The sequence below is a fragment of the Notamacropus eugenii genome, chromosome 1, assembly GCF_028372415.1.
Source record: "Notamacropus eugenii isolate mMacEug1 chromosome 1, mMacEug1.pri_v2, whole genome shotgun sequence".
In the NCBI taxonomy this organism is placed as follows: Eukaryota; Metazoa; Chordata; class Mammalia; order Diprotodontia; family Macropodidae; genus Notamacropus; species Notamacropus eugenii.
In genome coordinates this window covers 724,881,466-724,899,560 of record NC_092872.1, presented here as the reverse complement: position 1 = coordinate 724,899,560, position 18,095 = coordinate 724,881,466, and the positions used below count along the sequence as shown (strand labels likewise).

The 18,095-nt window shown below is 45.8% G+C and overlaps 1 protein-coding gene across 3 annotated transcripts; it reads left to right on the top strand.

Moving 5' to 3' along the window:
* Positions 1-1,827: 1,827 nt before the first annotated feature.
* On the top strand, positions 1,828-17,351 carry THNSL2 (threonine synthase like 2). Of its 3 annotated transcripts, none has more exons than XM_072636903.1 (9): positions 1,828-1,973; positions 4,785-5,020; positions 6,597-6,791; positions 8,129-8,281; positions 9,558-9,788; positions 10,501-10,649; positions 12,791-12,916; positions 14,659-14,810; positions 16,479-17,351. In XM_072636903.1, exons 2-9 carry the CDS (start codon positions 4,798-4,800, stop codon positions 16,699-16,701), a joined length of 1,452 nt encoding a protein of 483 aa, XP_072493004.1. In that variant the 5' UTR covers positions 1,828-1,973; positions 4,785-4,797; the 3' UTR covers positions 16,702-17,351. The 3 variants fall into 3 exon arrangements, with proteins under 3 accessions (XP_072493004.1, XP_072493005.1, XP_072493006.1); XM_072636904.1 differs by having other exon boundaries at positions 1,840-1,943; XM_072636905.1 differs by lacking the exons at positions 1,828-1,973; positions 4,785-5,020 and adding an exon at positions 6,934-7,049 and having other exon boundaries at positions 6,706-6,791.
* The last annotated feature ends 744 nt before the right edge of the window (positions 17,352-18,095 follow it).

The following is an 18,095-nucleotide window of genomic DNA, read 5'->3' as shown; positions in this document are numbered from 1 at the left end:
CCCCCCCCCCCCCCCAATCCCCCAGGTGAGGATAAGCCCTCTGAGGGCAGAGATGGTCTCATTTCTGCCCTTGGATCCCCAAGGCTCAGCAAGAGGCACTACATGTAGCGAGTACTTAATAGTTGGTTGTTGAACTGAATTATTTGTTGAATTACATACTTTCTGAGAATATATTAAGTAAAGCAGTAATTTTCATTCTTTTTGAAGTTGTGTCACTCTCTTGTTTGTTCAATTTCATCACCCCCTCCTATTTATAGCAAATATAAGATTGACTCATTTGTATCCTGCCTTATGGTTAGTTACAAAGGGCACCGGGGACATAAGATCATAGATTTATTGCTAGAAGGGACCTTATGGGTTCAACTCCCTCATTTTACAGATGAGGAAACTGAGATCCAGTTAAGCACATAGTATATAGCAGAGTCAGGAGCTGAACCAATGTCCTCTGATCCCAGTTCTAAATCTCTGATTGATCCTGTGATCACTTTGTAGGTTCAGACAGTTAAAGTGTTATCCAAGGTCACACAGCCTCAGGGTGGTGGAACTCCCGTTTGGACTCCATTCGATACACCAGACTGAGATTCACATATGTGTTAAATGACACAGGAAATAATTTTGAATTTGGGAATTTCATGCCACTTCTGGACACAATAGATCACATATGTGCCTCCATACAGGGCTGGGACTCCCTGAAGATCAAAGCCGCTGGGAAGCCCCGGTAGGGGAATGGCATTTTGTCTAAGGGCGCCGCATTCCATCATCCCAGCTAGCTCGGTGCCCAGGTGGGGACAGAAAGAAGTTAATGTTCCTTTGCGGGTATCAGTGAGAGTCTGCTGGCAGGATTTAGGACTTCTGGCATCGCAGAGTCAGATGCATGGTGTGACTGTGCCTGTGCGTGTCTGCAGGGCGAGAGGAATCAGAGACAAGAGGAGCAACACCCCGGAGGAGGCAGGGCTGAAATGGGGCAAAAGCTCAGGTTCCCCACAGGGTCACTCTGAACCTTGGCCCTCGTCCTTGCGGGTTCCCCTTCCCTCGCTAGCCCAACCCTGTTAATCTCAGCCCGGCCAGGAGGCCTGATCGGAAGCGTCCAGGGCAGTCAAGCTGCCCTCCATAACTTGGGGTCTGGTACCCTACCCGACCTCGGGAGCCAAGCTCTCAGGGATGGAGGCTCTCCCTAGACGTGGTATCGGAAGGGCCTGATTGGAGTCCTGCTCCTCCCCCTTACGAGAACTTAGGAACTTGGGAGCCCTCGGAGAGGTCATTTAACCTCAGCTCCTCAATGGGCAAGTCGCCTGGCGTCCGAGCCTCAGTTTCCTCATCTGTAACAAGAAGGGATTGGCCTAGCTTGTCTCTGCAGGCGAGGAGGAAAAATCTTGGCCTGGGGGTCCCTGGGGAGTGAGGGTCTGCAGGTTTCCAAAGCACGCTTTCTACCTGTGTGGTCAGTGCTATTATCATGCCCTTTTGCCAGATGGAGAAAGTGAGGCTCGGCCATCCAGGTCTCCCGGTCAAGGACTCCAACCGGCGCGCACTACTATTGTGCCCCTTTGACAGACGGGGAAGGCGAGGCTCAGGGCAGCCCAGGATGACCCAGCTAGTGGGCGTTTAGGGGAGGTTCTCAGCCTCTTCACGAATTTCGCTGGGGTGGGAGCGGGGTGCGATTCATGAACTCGAATGGGCGGGAGGGAGGGGACGACGTTATTGTCACTCGAGAGGCAGGATTCGAACCCAGCGCTCACTCCTCTAAGCCACGCTTCTAGCCGTGGGCGCGGCGCCCAGAGCCCAGGCTCCCTCTCCCTTCGAGCGCCCCCGGCTGCGACCCGGTGGAAGCGGCGGCGGCTCGGGAAGGCTGCGGAGGCCCGAGGTCAAGCTCCGCCGGCCGGAGGCTAAGCTCCGCCCTCCGGGCCGCTGTCCAGGACCCGTGCAGGCCGCGAGTCTACGTGCAGGTGCCTAGCCCCTAGCGCTTCCAGCGCACGGTAAGCGGAGGGAGGCCGGGGGACTGGCAGCTGCTCCGCGCCCTCCCCCAGCCCGCCTGGCCCGGACACTGGGGCTTCGGTCCTAGCCCACCTGGACTTCCTGCCCGGGAGCCCCGGGGCCCGCGAGCTGCCTGGGCCTCGGCGGCCTCTGCTGCCCTCTGCCGCCCGCACCCAGTCCGGAGCCCGAACCGGATCCGAGCTGCGGGGAGAGGCCTCGGACAGCACCCACTCCGCCTCCCCTCCCCTTTTACCGAGCGCTTAGAAGCCATCGGGCCTCCCCTCCCCTCCCCGGCCGGCCCAAGGACACGCAGGGGCTCGCGGATGGCTTGGGACTTAGACGACCAAGGGTCAAGCGACAGCTCAGCCCCTTACTTCCTGGGTGCCCGACCTTGCGCCCATCCGCCGGGCCCGAGTTTCCTTATTGGTCAAGCCCGGGGGCTGGAGTCGATCAGTTCTCCCTAAGAGCGTGGCCCCCTAAAGCGCTTGAATCAAAGCAAGGATAGGAGGAGGAGAGGGCGGGAGACGGAGGGTTTGGCAGCCTTTCCCACCCAGCTGGGCAGAGACACGGAGGAGAGTCCTTGGCATCCAGAACTAGAGGGCCCTGGGCTGGACCAAGTCCCGAGGTCAACTCTTTCAGCTTTCTCTCCACTCTAATATCATCTCTGTGTTTCCTTATCCAGATTGTTTCTGGTAAACTGAATTTTTGCCTCGACCACAAAGAGACTAGGAGTTAAGCAGAGAAAGATGTAAATGAAAAGTGAGGCAGACACTTTAACCTCTGACTAAATGTTGGGGATTTTCTAAATAAAGTAGAAATTTTCCTAATTAGGAGGCTCACAATCAATCAATCGAAATAAACATTTATTAAGCACCGACTATGTGCTACGCACTGTGCTAAGCATTGGAATAAGAGGCAAAAAGACAGTTCTTTCCCTAATGAAACTCATGGTCTAATGGATTGTGACTGAATGATTGTTAATGAACTCATAACTGGTTTTTCTAAAAGGTAAGGAGGGAACCAAAAAACCAAAGGGGCTGTTATTGCCCAGCCCATCCAAGTTCACTTCACTTCTGGTGAAGTTCACCATTCACTCCCGACTCTCTGGATTAAAAAAAATTAATTTCAATCAGTAAAAATTTGCTTTCTCTCTTCTCAACCCCTCCCTTCCAAATTGAAAATGAAAGAAAAATAAAACCTGTTATAAACACATAGAATCAAGCAAAGCAGATTTCTGCATTGGCCAAGTTAGATAGATAGATAGATAGATAGATAGATAGATAGATAGATAGATAGATAGATAGATATAGATATAGATATAGATATAGATATATCTCATCCTGCATTTTGAGTCCTCCACCTTTCTACCAGGAGGTAGGTAGTATCTTTCATTGGAAGTCGTGGTTAGTTATTCCAATGATCAGTGTTTCTAAGTCTTTCAAAGTCAATTGCTCTTACCATATTACTGTTCTTGTCTACATGGTTCTCCTGGTTCTGCTCATTTCACCTTGCATCAGTTCCTATAGTTCTTCCCAGGTTTCTTTGAAACCATCCTCCTTGTCATTTCCTGTGGCATAATAGTATTCTATCACACTCATATATATTGTCACTTATTCAGCCATTACCCAATTGATGGGCATCCCCTTTGTTTCCGATTCTTTGCCCACCACAAAAAGAGCTGCTAGATACAGTTTTGAATGTCCTTAGAGTTTGTTTTGCTTAGGACCATCCTCTCCTTTCTTCTTGTCTTTGCCCTGTTTCCCTTTTGAATGAAATGTATTTATTTCTGTACCTCACCCTGCCTTTGTATCTTCTTCCCTCCTTTGACTAGTTCAGATGAGAGTGAAGCCAAGTATTACAAGATTGCCTCCTTCCACCTTGTTTATGCCTCTATATTTTTCTATTACCTCCTCAGCATCCTTCCCCTCCTGTTTTTCCTCTTTCTTCCTCCCTTCCAATCCTCCCTCCCCTTTATGTATTGACTTCTCATGGTAGGACATAAGCTCCTTGGAGGATAGGGACTGGGTTTTTTATTTTAAATTTTAAAATTAAAATTTATTATTATTGGGATTTTTTTCTTAAATTTGTATTCCTAGTGCTTAGTACAATGCTTGGCACATGGTAAACACTTAAAATGCTCTGTCTACAGCTGGTAAGGACCTTAGGGGACATTTAGAGCCTTCATTATACAGATGGGGAGACTCAGGCTCAGAGAAGTGTTGTGATGTGCCTAAGGTCACACAGATGGCAAGAAAGATGGCATTTGAACCCGGTTGCTCTGACTCAAAATCCAGGCCTCTTCCCATCAAACCAGGCTGTATGTGTCATTTACAATGAGCCTTAAAAATCTGCCGTGGCTGCACACACATATGGTGTAGAATTTTCAAACCTTGCCCAGGGGTGCTTAGCCCAGCTAGTCTCTGCCTATGGGGAATGCCATAGATGTCTGCCTCATCATCAATAGCTGTGCTTTCTTTTCTCAAAATATGCCACTCACACAAAGGACATGCCTCAGACCCTCACTACCAGCCTGTGAAGTGAATAGGACAGGACCAGGGAGAGGGAATAACTTGTCCAAAGTCATATGGTCAGTATAGAGCAGAGCTGAGTCAAGAACCCAGGATTGTTGATCAACTGGTCCAACACTCTTGTCAATCTCCTACGTCTTCATCAATGAAGCAGCCCATTTGAGGGGGCCAGTAGCCAGGAGAGAGGTGTCTGTGGGAGTATTTCTTAGTATTCAATTGGCAGCCTCCCTCTGTGGCTAGGACCTTTTCTCTGCTTCAGTTCTAGAAGTTGCTTCTCTTTTCCAGGGTTCAAAGGATCATGAGGTACATCAGTACCCGGGGAGGAACCCCCAGTGTTGACTTTGAAGGAGCTTTGTTCTCAGGCTATGCCCCTGATGGGGGCCTCTTCATGCCTGAAGAGATTCCCCAGCTTGACAGGGAAACCCTGAAACAATGGAGCACCTTCTCCTACCCTGCCCTGGTGACTGAGCTGTGTTCTCTCTTCATTGATCCAGAACTCATTCCAAAGAAAGACTTGAAAGGTGAGTCCCCCAGATTCCCAACTCAACTTAGGAAGGGCTTAGCTCCTGGAAAATACTTGAAACTGGATGCTATGAAATCACCAAGAGCAAATGACCAAAAAAAAGAATTAGGAGAAGATGCCTCTTTTTCAGAGATAGGCAAGTCTGGGTTATCTTACACTGCATATAATATGTATGTGTGCAGATTGTGTGTGTGTAAGTGTGTGTGTGTGTGTGTGTGTGTGTGTGTGTGTGTGTGTAGAGATTTTGATCGTTTTTATACTAACTTTTTTCTCTCTGTCTTTTTTCCCCTGTTTCCACCCACTGGGGTAAGTGGGGGGGGGGGGGGGAGGATAAAGGGGGAAATCTAGGTGATATAAAAAACAAAGATATAAATAAAATCTATTAAAATAAAAACTATATAGTAAATTCCACATTACTTTTTTTTTGTAAATAGCATTTTATTTTAAAAGTAGTTTTCAGTATTCATTTTTTAATAAGATTTTGAATTCCAAATTTTTTCTCACCCCCTCCCCCAAATGGCAAGCAATCTGATATAGGTTACACATGTGCGATCATGTTAAACATATTTCTACATTAGTCATCCACATTCCTTTTCTAAAAATTCCTTATTATAAGAGGTGGCTCTCTGGGAACAGGGAGAGGAAGAATACAGGGGGAAATCTAGGCAACATAAAAATAAAAAAACAAAAAACATAGAAATAAAAGATATTAATGAGAAAAGCTATTTTAAAAGAACCTGAGTGCTGTTCAACTGCAATGATCCACTTTGATCTCAAAGGGGAGTTATGAGCAGGCATGGAATGGGCTGCTGTCAGGCTTTTTCCATGTTGATTATTTTTGCTGAACTGGTTTTTGTTTTTTTGTAAAGGAAGTCTCATTGGGACAAGAGGAAGGGAAGAAATACATCAGGAAATTTGGTGATCTAAAAAAACCAATATATTCATAAAAAGTTATTTGGAAAAAGTAATTAAAAGTTCAATGCCTAGTCATTGATTGAAGCTACCTAATTTTATTTTATTTTATTTTGTCTATAAAATGTCCAGGATCCCTGTTATTCTTTATGGCTCATCTAAAATCTCAAAGCCTGGTGGGATTTATTTTTCATTAATTCCACATGCCAACTTTTAAGAGACTTTTTAGAATCTTAAAATATCAGAGCTGGGAAGGGACCTTAAGGTTATCTAATCTAATCCCCACCATCCATGACAAACAGTTCTCTGTCTGTCTGTCTCTTTCTCTCCGTTCCTTCTCTCATTCTTTCCCCTCCTCTTTCTATTTTTGACTTTCTCCTTTTTGAACGTGTGTGGCATCATATAAATTGTATGTAGGACCTCAGCATACTTCCCCCTTCTATAATAGGAACAAATTCCATGCCTTTAGAAAAAAAAATTGAGTACATAAAATTACAGCCATCTCCCCCTAAAAAAATGTCTTTACCCCTTTAGGAAAAAAAATGGGAAAAGATAGCCTGAAAGATGCACTTCCATAGCCTAGTCCTAGTAGGGGAGAGGTGAACTGTCTGGGACTGAGACATTGTTGAACTAAAAAACTCTCATTCCTTATTCCCCCCAAGGTCTGATTGACCGAGCTTTCAGCAGGTTCCGCCACAGAGACGTTGTTCACATGTCCAGGATGAAGAATGGGTTGAATGTGCTGGAGCTGTGGCATGGTGTCACCTATGCCTTCAAGGACCTGTCACTGTCCTGTACAGGACAGTTCTTACAGTACTTTCTGGAGAAAAGGCAGAAACACATCACCATTGTTGTAGGTGGGTGGAATGACCATAGGAGATAGAGCTGGGAGGAAGGAAGCCCTGAGGTTTTCCCCTCTGACTTTTTCATATAAGGATCCTAGATCCAGGGCTGGAGGGACCCCCAGAGGTCATCTAGTTCAACCTTCTCATTCTACAGATGGGGAAACTGAGTCACAAAGCTAAGAAGCTGCTGAACTGGGATTCAGATCCTGGTCTTAGGACTCCAGTCTCAGGCTCTGATTTCAGGTTGCTCCAGTAATATAGTCTGCCCCTGTAAGTACAGGGTCTGTCTTCCAGTCACTGGGTACAATTGGTCACAGGGAGAACTGTGGAAGGTGGCATCCATGTGTCCCTGCAAGCCTTGCTCTGGCTCCAGAATAGCTAGTGGGTGGGCTTGTCCCTTGATCCAGTCAGGGTTGTATGCTCAGTGTTGTGTGGAAATCATTCATCCCTGTGGTCCCAGGTCTGTTCTAGGGATTGCTAAGTTTCTCCCTGGCAACAGGTGGGAGCCTAACTATTTGGCATTGTGGCCTTGTAGATAGAGTACAGGGCTCGGAGTCAGGAAAAGCCTGGTTTCTGTTCCCATCTCTGACACTTAATAGTTGTGCTACAAATAGCACAACACAAGTCACAGAATTTCTTTGAGTTTCAGACTTCTCAATGGGTGCGATAGTGCCGTCTTTCTCACAAAGTGGGGTAAGAAAGGTGCTTTATAAACCTTAGAGCAACATGGCACGGTAAATAGACAGTTGGGAAGAGCTGAGTTCAAGTCCCATGTTGCACACATATTGGCTTACTATATTTAGGCAGGTTACTTAACTTCTCAAAGCCCACAAAGTGACTCTCTAAGACTGTAAGTTACAGAGAAAGCATTGATCTACATTAGTTAGAGGAGTTTCCGTACTGGGAGTTTCCTATAACAATGAAATCACCTGGTCTGGTCTAAAAAAAAATAACAAAATTAGTCCAGTCCATAAAGCACTATCAAAGTGCTTGCAAGGCAACTAGAGGCCGCCGTAGCACACAGAACACTGGGCCTAGAGTCAGAAGGACCTGAGTTCAAATCCAGCCTCAGACACTCACCAGCTGTGTGACCCTGGGCAAGTCACCAGATCTCTTCAGTTTCCTCAGCTATAGAATGGGAATAATAACAGCACCTACTTCCCAGGGTTGTGAGAATCAAATGACAGAACATTTGTAAATTACTTTGTAAACCTGAGAGTTCTCTATAAAAGCTAGTAGTAGTAGTAGTAGTAGTTGTAGTAGAAGTAGCGGTGGTAGTAGTAGTAGTATCAGTAGCAATAACAGTAGTTGTAGTTTGAATTATTAACATGACAGTTATTCCCCATCAGGGACTTCTGGAGACACAGGGAGCTCAGCCATCGAAAGTGTCCGTGGAGCCAAAAACATGGACATCATTGTTTTGTTACCCCTGGGACGCTGCTCCAAGATCCAGGAGCTCCAGATGACAACAGTGATTGAAGACAATGTGCATGTGTTTGGGGGTAGGGACTGCATGGGAACCTTCTGGGGTGGTGAATGGACCTTGAGCTGATGCAATGTTAAGGGAAGCAAGTCATTTAATCTTGGAAGGGTTAGACTAGAACCTGAGAACCTCTGTAGCAGTGGTTCTTAACCAAGGATCTATGAATTTACATAGAGAGATAGACAGATGGATGGACAGATGGACAGATGGACGGATGGATGGATGGATGGATGGATGGATGGATGGATGGATGGATGGATGGGTGGATGGATGGATAGGTAAATAGATGAAGAGATGAATAGCTGGATGGATGGATAGATGATAGAGAACTTTCAATCTAATTGGCTCTTTGTAATCCAATGTCTTTTATTTTGTGCATTTAAAACACCATTCTGAGAAGGGGTTCTTCACCAGACCACCAGACCACCAGAGAAGTGCTTGGTACAAAAAGGGTGATGAACCCCTCTAAAGGGGGAAGAGACTGCCTCTGTGGTAAGGTTCAAGAGGTGCTGAAAGATCCCCCTACCCTTCCAATGTTCATTCTCTTCATTTGTAAAGTATTAGAGATTGCATGGTTCCTTGACTAACTGCCACGTGACAGACTCAGGCCTGTCTGGTAGTTCAAGTTTGAGGTTTAGAATGAAATGAGACATTCTTAGCCAATTTAATAGTCCCCCAAAAGAAGCTGATCGAGTCATTGCCTGGAAAGGATACTTAGTGAGGACCTCACACCAATCCATGGAGGTGCACATTGACCTTTGCACTGGCCATGCTGGGCTGCCAATCATAAGCTACTACAGACTCCTTACTTTCTGAGCTCTGTACTTCTGCCACCAGGAAGTGCCATCAGTGTCCCAGGCCTTTGTGGTCGGGGCCTGTTAAGTCTCAGGGATGGATTCAACACTTTGAAAGAAAAATGAACCTTGCCTTCAGGGCAGAAATTGCTCCGACCACACTGAATCATAGTGCTTACTTAAATAACACATGCCAGACATTTATTAAGCCCTGTGGGGTATGAACAAAACAATCCCTACAGGCAAAGAACTTGCATTTTAATGGAAAGCCATGTTACATGAATGGGTGGTTTCAATGTGTTGGATGAATGAGTGCGAAGGATGTTCTGGGAAACAAATGTAGAGAATGCCTGATTGGGTGACTGAGAAGTTGGGTGGGCTCCACAGAGCGTGATCAGAGTGCAGAAGGCCTGGAATGCCCAGCTAAAGGCTGAGGAGGAGCTCTTTGGGCTCAGAGTCCCTGAGTTCCTGACCACCCTTGTGTCTTCTCTCCCCCAACAGTGGAAGGTGACAGCGACGAGCTGGACGAGCCCATCAAAGATGTCTTTGCCGATGTGGTTTTTGCCAAGAAGCATAACCTGATGAGTCTGAATTCCATCAACTGGTCCCGGATCCTTGTGCAGATGGCTCACTATTTCTTTGCCTACTTCCAATGTGCACCGTCCATGGACGTCTGCCCACTACCACTTGTGGAGGTGGTCGTGCCGACAGGGGCTGCGGGCAATCTGGCAGGTGAGGAGAACCCCGAGCATCAGCCCACAGACTAGCCTTGGAATTATCTCATGGTATCACAGAATTAGAGTGGAATGACGCCTCTGAGGACAGCCAGGACAAACCCTTTGCTTTACAGAGTTAGATAGGGAAGCCCTGAGAATATGAAGGGATCATCCTGAGGTCATGCAGGATTTGAATCCAGAACCTCTAAACATTCCTGACTTTAATACCTAATGCTATGTGACAAGAGCATTTGTTGTTCTGTCATGTCTGACTCTTTGTTGGACTCCATTTGCAGTTTTCTTGGCAGATATACTGGAATTGTTTTTCTATTTCCTTCTCCAGCTCATTTTCTAGATGAGGAAACTGAGGCAAACAGGATTAAATGACTTGCCCAGAGTCACCCAGCTAGAAAGTGTCTGAGCCCAGATTTGAAGTCAGCAAGAACATTACAGAGTTACAGAATATCTGTAGGAGGTCAGGAAAGGGGCTTCTTAGTCCCAAGTCTGGGGATGCATTTAGGGAAGGCTTTGTAAAAGAAGTACTAATTAGGGTCATCTTTAAAAGATACTTGGGGATTTAGCAGGACAGCATGAGATCTGGAGTGAGAATTCCATGTGGAATCCCAGCCCTGCTGCTAACGTCATCTTCCCCTATGCACACACCTGTCACCAGCCCACCTGGGCTGTCACTTTAGGCTCAAAAGGCTTCTGCTCATCCTTGTTTCCAGCGGGCTGCGTTGCTCAGCAGATGGGCCTGCCTATCCATCTGGCCACCGTGGTGAACCATAATGACATTATCCACAGGACTGTCCAGCAGGGGGACTTCTCCTTCTCTGGGAACACCAGCCCAACCTTGGCATCAGCCATGGACATTCAGGTGAGACCCAGGAGTGAGAGGACGGGCTCCTCTTCTTCCTCCCCCATTCAGTGTGACATATTATTGGCGTTCTTCCTCTTGAGGGGAGGGGAGGGGTTGATGGCACATGGTCCCGCAGGTTGCCATTCTCCAAATTAGAATCACTTCTCTGAGCTGAGTGGAGTTAATTTCTCCTTTAAATCCCTTCTAAAGGGGCAAGTGTGTTATTCCTATGTTATACGTAGGAAAGAGCCTTGGGTTAGAAGGGAGAGGACCTGAATTTAAATCAAATATTTACTACCTCTGTGGGCAAGTCAGGTACCTTCTATGGGTCTCAACTTTCAAATGAGGAGTTTGGATTAAATAATTTCTTAGACCACTTCTGACTCTATATCTGTGATCCAAAACTGTCTAGAGATTTATACTAGCCTAGGCCTGGTGGCTGGTTGACTTGAACTGTATATGGCCCAGTTGGCTTTTCATAGAGGAATGAGCTCTGACTAGAGGCAGGGAGACCTGCTAGTAGATTTTGCAATAGACTAGATGTGAAATTATGAGAGTCTGCACCATGAAAGAAGTAATGCCAAAGGAGGGAGGAAAGGGGGCATATTTGAGAGGTATTATGGAGGTAGAGTGGACAGGTCTTGGCACCATATCAGAAATGGGGGCTGAGAGAGAGCAAGGAGTCAAGGACGATACCTAGCTGAGTGCTTGGATGACTGGGAGGATGCTGTTGCCCTTTATAGTAACTGGAAAAATTAAGAAGAAGACAGAGATGATGAAGAAGAGGAGAAAGACAGTGAGTTCAGCTTTGGATGTATTGAGTTCAAGATGGGACATCTATTTTGAGATATCCAATGAGTGGTTGGAGATGCCAGTCTGGAAGTCAGAAGAGAGGGTAGGAAAGTAACATTTGTTTATGGCTCGCTCATTCCTACTGGTATGAAGAATGTACAAGTGACTCACTGATGCCAGCCCCTTGGGCCTGCCCTCCAAATGATCCCAATCTCTTTAACTCTTTCAAGTACCCGAAGTCAGGTATCCTGTCCTTTGAGATCTTCTTTTCTCCAGTTCCTTCAACTGATTCCAATTAGTAGCAGTTAGAAATAAAAAAAAAATTGTGTGTGTGTGTGTGTTTCTGTCTCTGTCAAATGAAATAATATTTATTGAGTCTTTTTCTTTTTTTTAGAGGAGGAGGTAATTGGGGTTAAGTGACTTGCCTAGGGTCACACAGCTAGTAAATATCAGAGACCAGATCTGAATTCAGGTCTTTCTGATTCCAGGGCCAGTGCTCTATCCATGGTCCCATCTAGCTGCCCTGAAATGAGATCATATTTCTAAAGCATTTAGCACAGTGTGTGGTAGCAGGCACTTACTAAATGCCTTTTCCTTTCCTCCCTTCCCTTATGTTTGCCTGGGTCTGAACACTAGCATTCGATGGTATGACATAGACAATCATGGGCTAGCCTTGAAACCAAGAGGGTGCAAGGCCTACCCTGGATCCATGCTGGCTATGTCATTTACCCACCGGGCAACTCATTTAACCACTCATTGCTCTAAGCCAGAGATGTCTAAGGGAGCTGGAGCCAGATTAAAATGTGGTTGGGAAGTAGGTAACAAAATAAATAAGAATACAGTAACATAAAAATTAAATGAATTTATGGTTTTCTAAGTCACCACGAGCCCTTGGAGATCCTTTGTTGTTGTCCAGGTAGCCAAGGGGGCCATAGCTCACCAATAGCGTCCAAGGGGTTCTCTTGGCAAAGATACTAGAGTGGTTTGCCATCCTTCTCCAGTGGATTAAGGCAAACAGAAGTAAGTGATTTATCCAGGGTCACTCAGCTGGCAGGTGTCTGAGGCTGGTCTTTCTGAAGCCCAGTGTTCTATCCACTAAGCCCTCGAGCTGCCTCCCTGAGATCCTTATGAACTATTAATGTTCTTGGTTTCTATGACAGACACTGCTAACCTGAGAAACTCTGAGACTCTCAGTTGTAGGGATAGTGCTGACCTGGGAGGCCCACCCTCTGTCTTCTATTCTACCTTGCCTGGAACTTGGCAATTGAAGAATAAATATTGGTTGAATGGAGCCCCTTCCAGCCCCGACCTCATAACTGCGTCGTGATAATGCCTTTGTACATTCACGCCCCGCCCTTCTCTTGCAGGTGCCCTATAACATGGAGAGGGTCTTCTGGCTGCTCTCGGGCTCAGACAGTGGGCTGATCAGGGCCCTGATGGAGCAGTTTGACAGCACCAAGAAGCAGTGTGTGCCAAAAGAGCTCCTCGCCAAGGTTGGTGGCTTCCCACAATGGGCCGATAAAGGGAGACAGCTCCAACAGAGACACAGAAGACCTTTGATTGGTAGCTTGTACCAAATAGTCGTTAGGAAACGCTTCCCATTCCCCCACCAAAGAAGGATCTTTGTTCGGCAAGCTGCTAAGATTTAATTCCTGAGAAGGGAGAATCTTAGCAATTCCTTACTGTGACCAAAGTCTAACCCAACCTTTTCTCAAAAAGGAATGCCCACTATGATATGCCTTATTAGTAATCCAGGCTCTGCTTGGAGACCCCAAGTGATAGGGAGCTCACTACTTCCCAAAGCAGCCTGCTCACTTTGGGATGGTTTCAATGCAGGCATTCTTAATTTATTATTCTTATTTTTTGGCAATCTGATAAGTCTGTTGAGCCCTCCTCAGAATCATGTTCTTCAGTAGATAGAGGGAAATGTCACCCATCCATAGTGGACCCTTATTTAATATGGACTTCCACCAAAGATGCTCAGTTGGCTGGAAGTTGGGAGGTGGCTGAGGTCACTCCAGGGGCAACCAGAGGGGTCTGAGTCTTCTCCTTCTGTGCATCAGTTCTCTGGGGATGGCTCAAAGTGCTCCCCTCCCTTCCATCTCCTGTCCTGCCCGATCCAGATCCCCAACTGGGAGAGATCTGCCATGCCTAGAGTTTCCTTTCTAATACAGAGCCATCACTTATGATTTCTTGCACCAAGAGAAGAACAAAGTGGACTTTTGTCAAGCAGCACAACATTTTTTAACCTGGGGTCCCTACGGGTAGAAATGCTGGGGCAAAATGAGGCTAGTGCCCAGCACCAGTGTAGAAGGGAAGAGAAGGAAACAAGCATTTCCTAAGTACCTACTGCGTGCCAGGTTCTCTCTGTGCTAGACTTTTTACAAATATGATCTGATTTGATCCTTATAACCACTCCTAGATGCTACTGTTATCCCCATTTTACAGTGGGGAAGGCTGAGGCAGACAGAGATTCATTGACTTGCCCACCTAGTAAGTAGCTGAGGCCAGGTTTCTTCCTGGGAAAAAGATAAGAGGTGTCCAATCAGAGCCAGACTTGGTTAGGGAGCGCCACTGTAGATAGTTAAAAGCTAGCCATTTTAACGAATACTTTCAGTATCCTCTAAATTTGACACCCTGGAACAAAACTCCAGGTGCCCCACCTTTGTTACAACTTTCCTTCAGTATTCCCCAGGAAGCCTAAGGCTAGAGTGCTTTTCTTATGATACATCCTACAACGTGAGATGCTTAAAGAGTGAGTCAAAAACAAAGTACATTAATTTGCTGAACCATGAATCAAGCATTAATGATTCCTTTCATTGAACCTTGAATCAAATTGAATATTTCTCCCCAGAAAAACTTATTGAAATAGTTGTTGTTAAGTCACAGTCGTTATCCAACCTCTCATGACAGTCCTTTGGGGATTTTCTTGGCTGAGATACTGGAGTGATTTGTCATTTCCTTCTCCAGCTTATTTTGTAGATGAGGAAACTGAGGCATTCAGGGTTAAATGACTTGACCAGGGTCACACAGCTAAGATGGATCTGAGGCTGGGGTCTTCTTGACTCTCAGCCTGGCTTTCTATTCACTGCAGTACTGAACCAGTACCTAGTGCATATTTTCTATAAATGTAAAGGCAAGAAAATTGGAACATCAAAATATTCCCTGAACCAGACCAATACTGACATGATCCCACCTGTTGAACTTGGCTTGTTTCTGTCTCAACCCTCTTCAGATTTCAGAGACAATAAGCTCCCAGTCAGCTTCTGATGAGGACATCATTCAAACCATGCAGCGATGCTGGGAGGAGAACCACTACCTGCTGTGTCCACATTCGGCGATAGCTGTCTGCTACCATTATAAGCGATCTGCCTGTGAGCAGCCAAGGTAGGGGGGTACTGCCTTCCTTCTTTTCTATTGGTCTGGGGCAGGGGAAGGGGATTCCTGTTCTGTGACCTCTCTTGTTCTGTTCTCATTGGATCCACAGTAGTGTATAGTATTAGGGAAAGAACTTGGTTTGGGAGTAAAAGACCCTGCTGGACCTGGTTTTTTCACCTCTGCAATGGGAAGTGAGGGAATAGGAGATTGGACTGTACCTCGTTATGATCTCTGTAAATGATTGATTTAAAGGCCTGTGAGTTTTACATTAATTCTAAGGCAACTTCTTAGTTTGTCTCGAAAGATCAGTCCATCTGGACTAAAATCACATTCATGCCAGGGCAATGAGGAACTGGATTTATTCCAAATCCAAGGGCCCTAGCAGGCAGAACATTGGTCACAGGAGGACCTAAGTTCTCTGCAAACCTAAAATCCTACTTGACCTTGCTGTCCCATCAGGCTGTGACCCATACACACAACATTCATAGACAGCCCTTCTTCCTGGTAGCAGAAGGCAGGTAATGATGCTTGCATTTTCTAGGTGCTTCTCAATTTTACAGTGGAAGAAGGGACAATCAGATGCTTGTCCAATTCACAATGACAGGAAGGTGGAAGAGATAACCAATGTGCTGATTAAATAATTCTGGATGCGAAAAGGGTCTCAATGGACTAGAATGGGATGAAATCTTAGTGAATAAATATGAAGTCTTATGTGAGAGGCAGTAAGGTGTGATGCCTGTAGATTGGCCTTTGGAGTCAAGAAAACCTAGGGGTAGCTAGATGGTCAGGCCTGGAGTCGGAAAGACATCTTCATGAGTTCAAATCCAGGCTCAGAAACTTACTAGCTGTGGGACCCTGAGCAAATCACTTAATCCTTTTTGTCTCAGTTTCCCCATCTGTTAAATGAGCTGAAGAAGGAAATGGCAAACCACTCCAGTATCTCTGCCAAGAAAACCGCAGTTGGGGTCAGGGAGAGTTAGGCAGGACTTAACCAACTCAACAAAAGTGAAATTCCTGCCTCAGACACCTACTGCCATGGCAACTTAATGCCTCACTTGCTCGCAGGTGACTCTTTAGTAATTGAGTGACAAATGAGTTGCTAACCAGCATCAACGAAGGGAATCTCTTCGCTGAAAATTCTGTGCCTATACTGAAGTAACAAGTCTGTACAGAAAATTAAATCAAAGAAAGTCTTGCATTTTGATTTAGAAAAAAATTTAAAAAAATGAGTCTAGTAAATTATCTGAAGTCAAATTTAAAGCCAGGTCTTCCTGATTCTCTATCCACTCTACCTAATGTCTTTCTCCGATGGTGTCTGGCACACAGTAAGTGCTTAGTAAATGCTGATTGACAGTAGGTCACCACCTTATTCCTGGAAGCTTGGTTGCTCTGAATACAGCCTAGATACGTTGGGAGTCTGGAGCACTGGTGACCCAAAGGACCAGATCATGGTTCCTGTTTTTTTATTCAGTGTTTTACCCATCTCTAGTCTGTCAGGACTGAACTCAGCCAAGTAAAGGAGCAAAATGCTGGTTTCTGATTTCACCTTTCTCTTCTTTTTCTCCCTCACTTCTCTCTCCCGCATCTTCCTCTCTATACCTCTCGTTGCTTTCTTTTTCTTTCCCTTTTCTCTGCTCTTCACCCATCATGGCCTCCCCACCCTCTCCCACCCTCCAGCTTGCCCAGATGCTGCCTGGCACCGGCCTCGGCAGCCAAGTTCCCAGATGTTGTTCTCCAAGCCCAGCTGGTCCCTGAGATTCCCGCAGACATCCGAGCCTTGGAGCACATGAAGACTCAATGCACTCCTCTTCGAAGAGGAGATGACTGGACCCAAGTGCTCCGCAAAAAAATAGAGGACCTGTCCCAGGAGAGGAAGGGTGGTATGAGCTCTCAGGGGTAACCAAGCCTTGATTTGGTTTGTCCTCTTTGTTCCAGAAACCATGAGATGTTTCCTATGAGAGAAGTGATTATTTTTCTGTTACATTAATGATCAATTATTACATTAGAATTGAGGTTTTTCCTTTCTATTTCCTCATTCAGGGACCCGTCCCTGTGAGTCATTGAGCCAGTGTCTGAAGGACAAGGCTGATAGATGAGATTGATCAAATCCTTTGACCCCACCCAACTAGAAGACCTGTGTTTAGAGTGGTCTACGGAATCTAATCTAGGTGCATTCCAGTCCTAAAGCTTTGAGCCCATGCCCTTGTACCCCTCCATGGCAGTTTAGGGAACTCAGTTTAGGAAGAAAATCAACCAGAGTGCTCCGGGTAGAGATGGATTCCTTTGTTCAGATTGCTGGACATGATCAAGCCATGTCCTCAGCAAGAGGGGTTGAAGACTTCAAGCCTCGTTCCTCATTAATATGTCCACCCCCTCATTCATCACCAGTCAGGGTTAATTTTTACCTGTCACGATACCTTCTTTTCCAAAGGAATTTAAACAAACAGATTCTTGGTTTTGTCTTTGCTTACCAAAAAAAACCCCAGTGACCATCAATTTGTTGATAATTAGCTAATCTAACTAATAAATTGATTATTAATTACCCAGAAACTCTGTCTCTCGGGCTTTTTATTCACCTCACTTTGGCGACTACAGAAGGGACCAGAGTTCAGCACTCCAGATTCTTATCAGAAAACTCCTCTCTATCTTTTTTGAACCCCAGTGGAAAATTTATCCACCGAGGGGACCTTTCTGTTAGAACTCTGGCTACGACTGGACTCTCTCCCCATTCTTTTCATTCATCTCACCTATTGGAGCCTGCCTTTTCAACTGTGGGATGAGCACAGGTGTCTCTGTGAGCCTAGGTACCTGTTTCAATAAGAATCCAATGTGACTCACCATGCATTTAGTGAGAGCCTACTATGTGCAAGGTACTGAGCTAGGTTCTAGGGATATATATATAATAATACATAAAACCTCTCAAAACAAACCTCTCTGCCCTTGGGGAGCTAATGCTCTACTAAGCATGATTAAAACATGTAAAAAATTGGTCATAAAGCCACAGTCCTGGATTCTGACCTTATGGGAGCCTTCAGCTGGACTCTGCCTCTCGGCCTTGAACTCCAGTTACTTCTGCCATTCTTATAGAGTGAGAATGTGGAAGGCACATCCCCATCCCAGGAAACATAACTCCAGGTACTTGGGGGTCAGGAGCATCCCCAGGGGATTTGGAGTCATGAGACCTGGGTTCAAGTCCTGACTCTGTCACTCACCACGTGAATGACCTTGGGGAAATCTCCTGACTTCAGACCTTCTGTTTTCTCTTCTGCAAATGAAAATGAGCTCTGAAGTCCC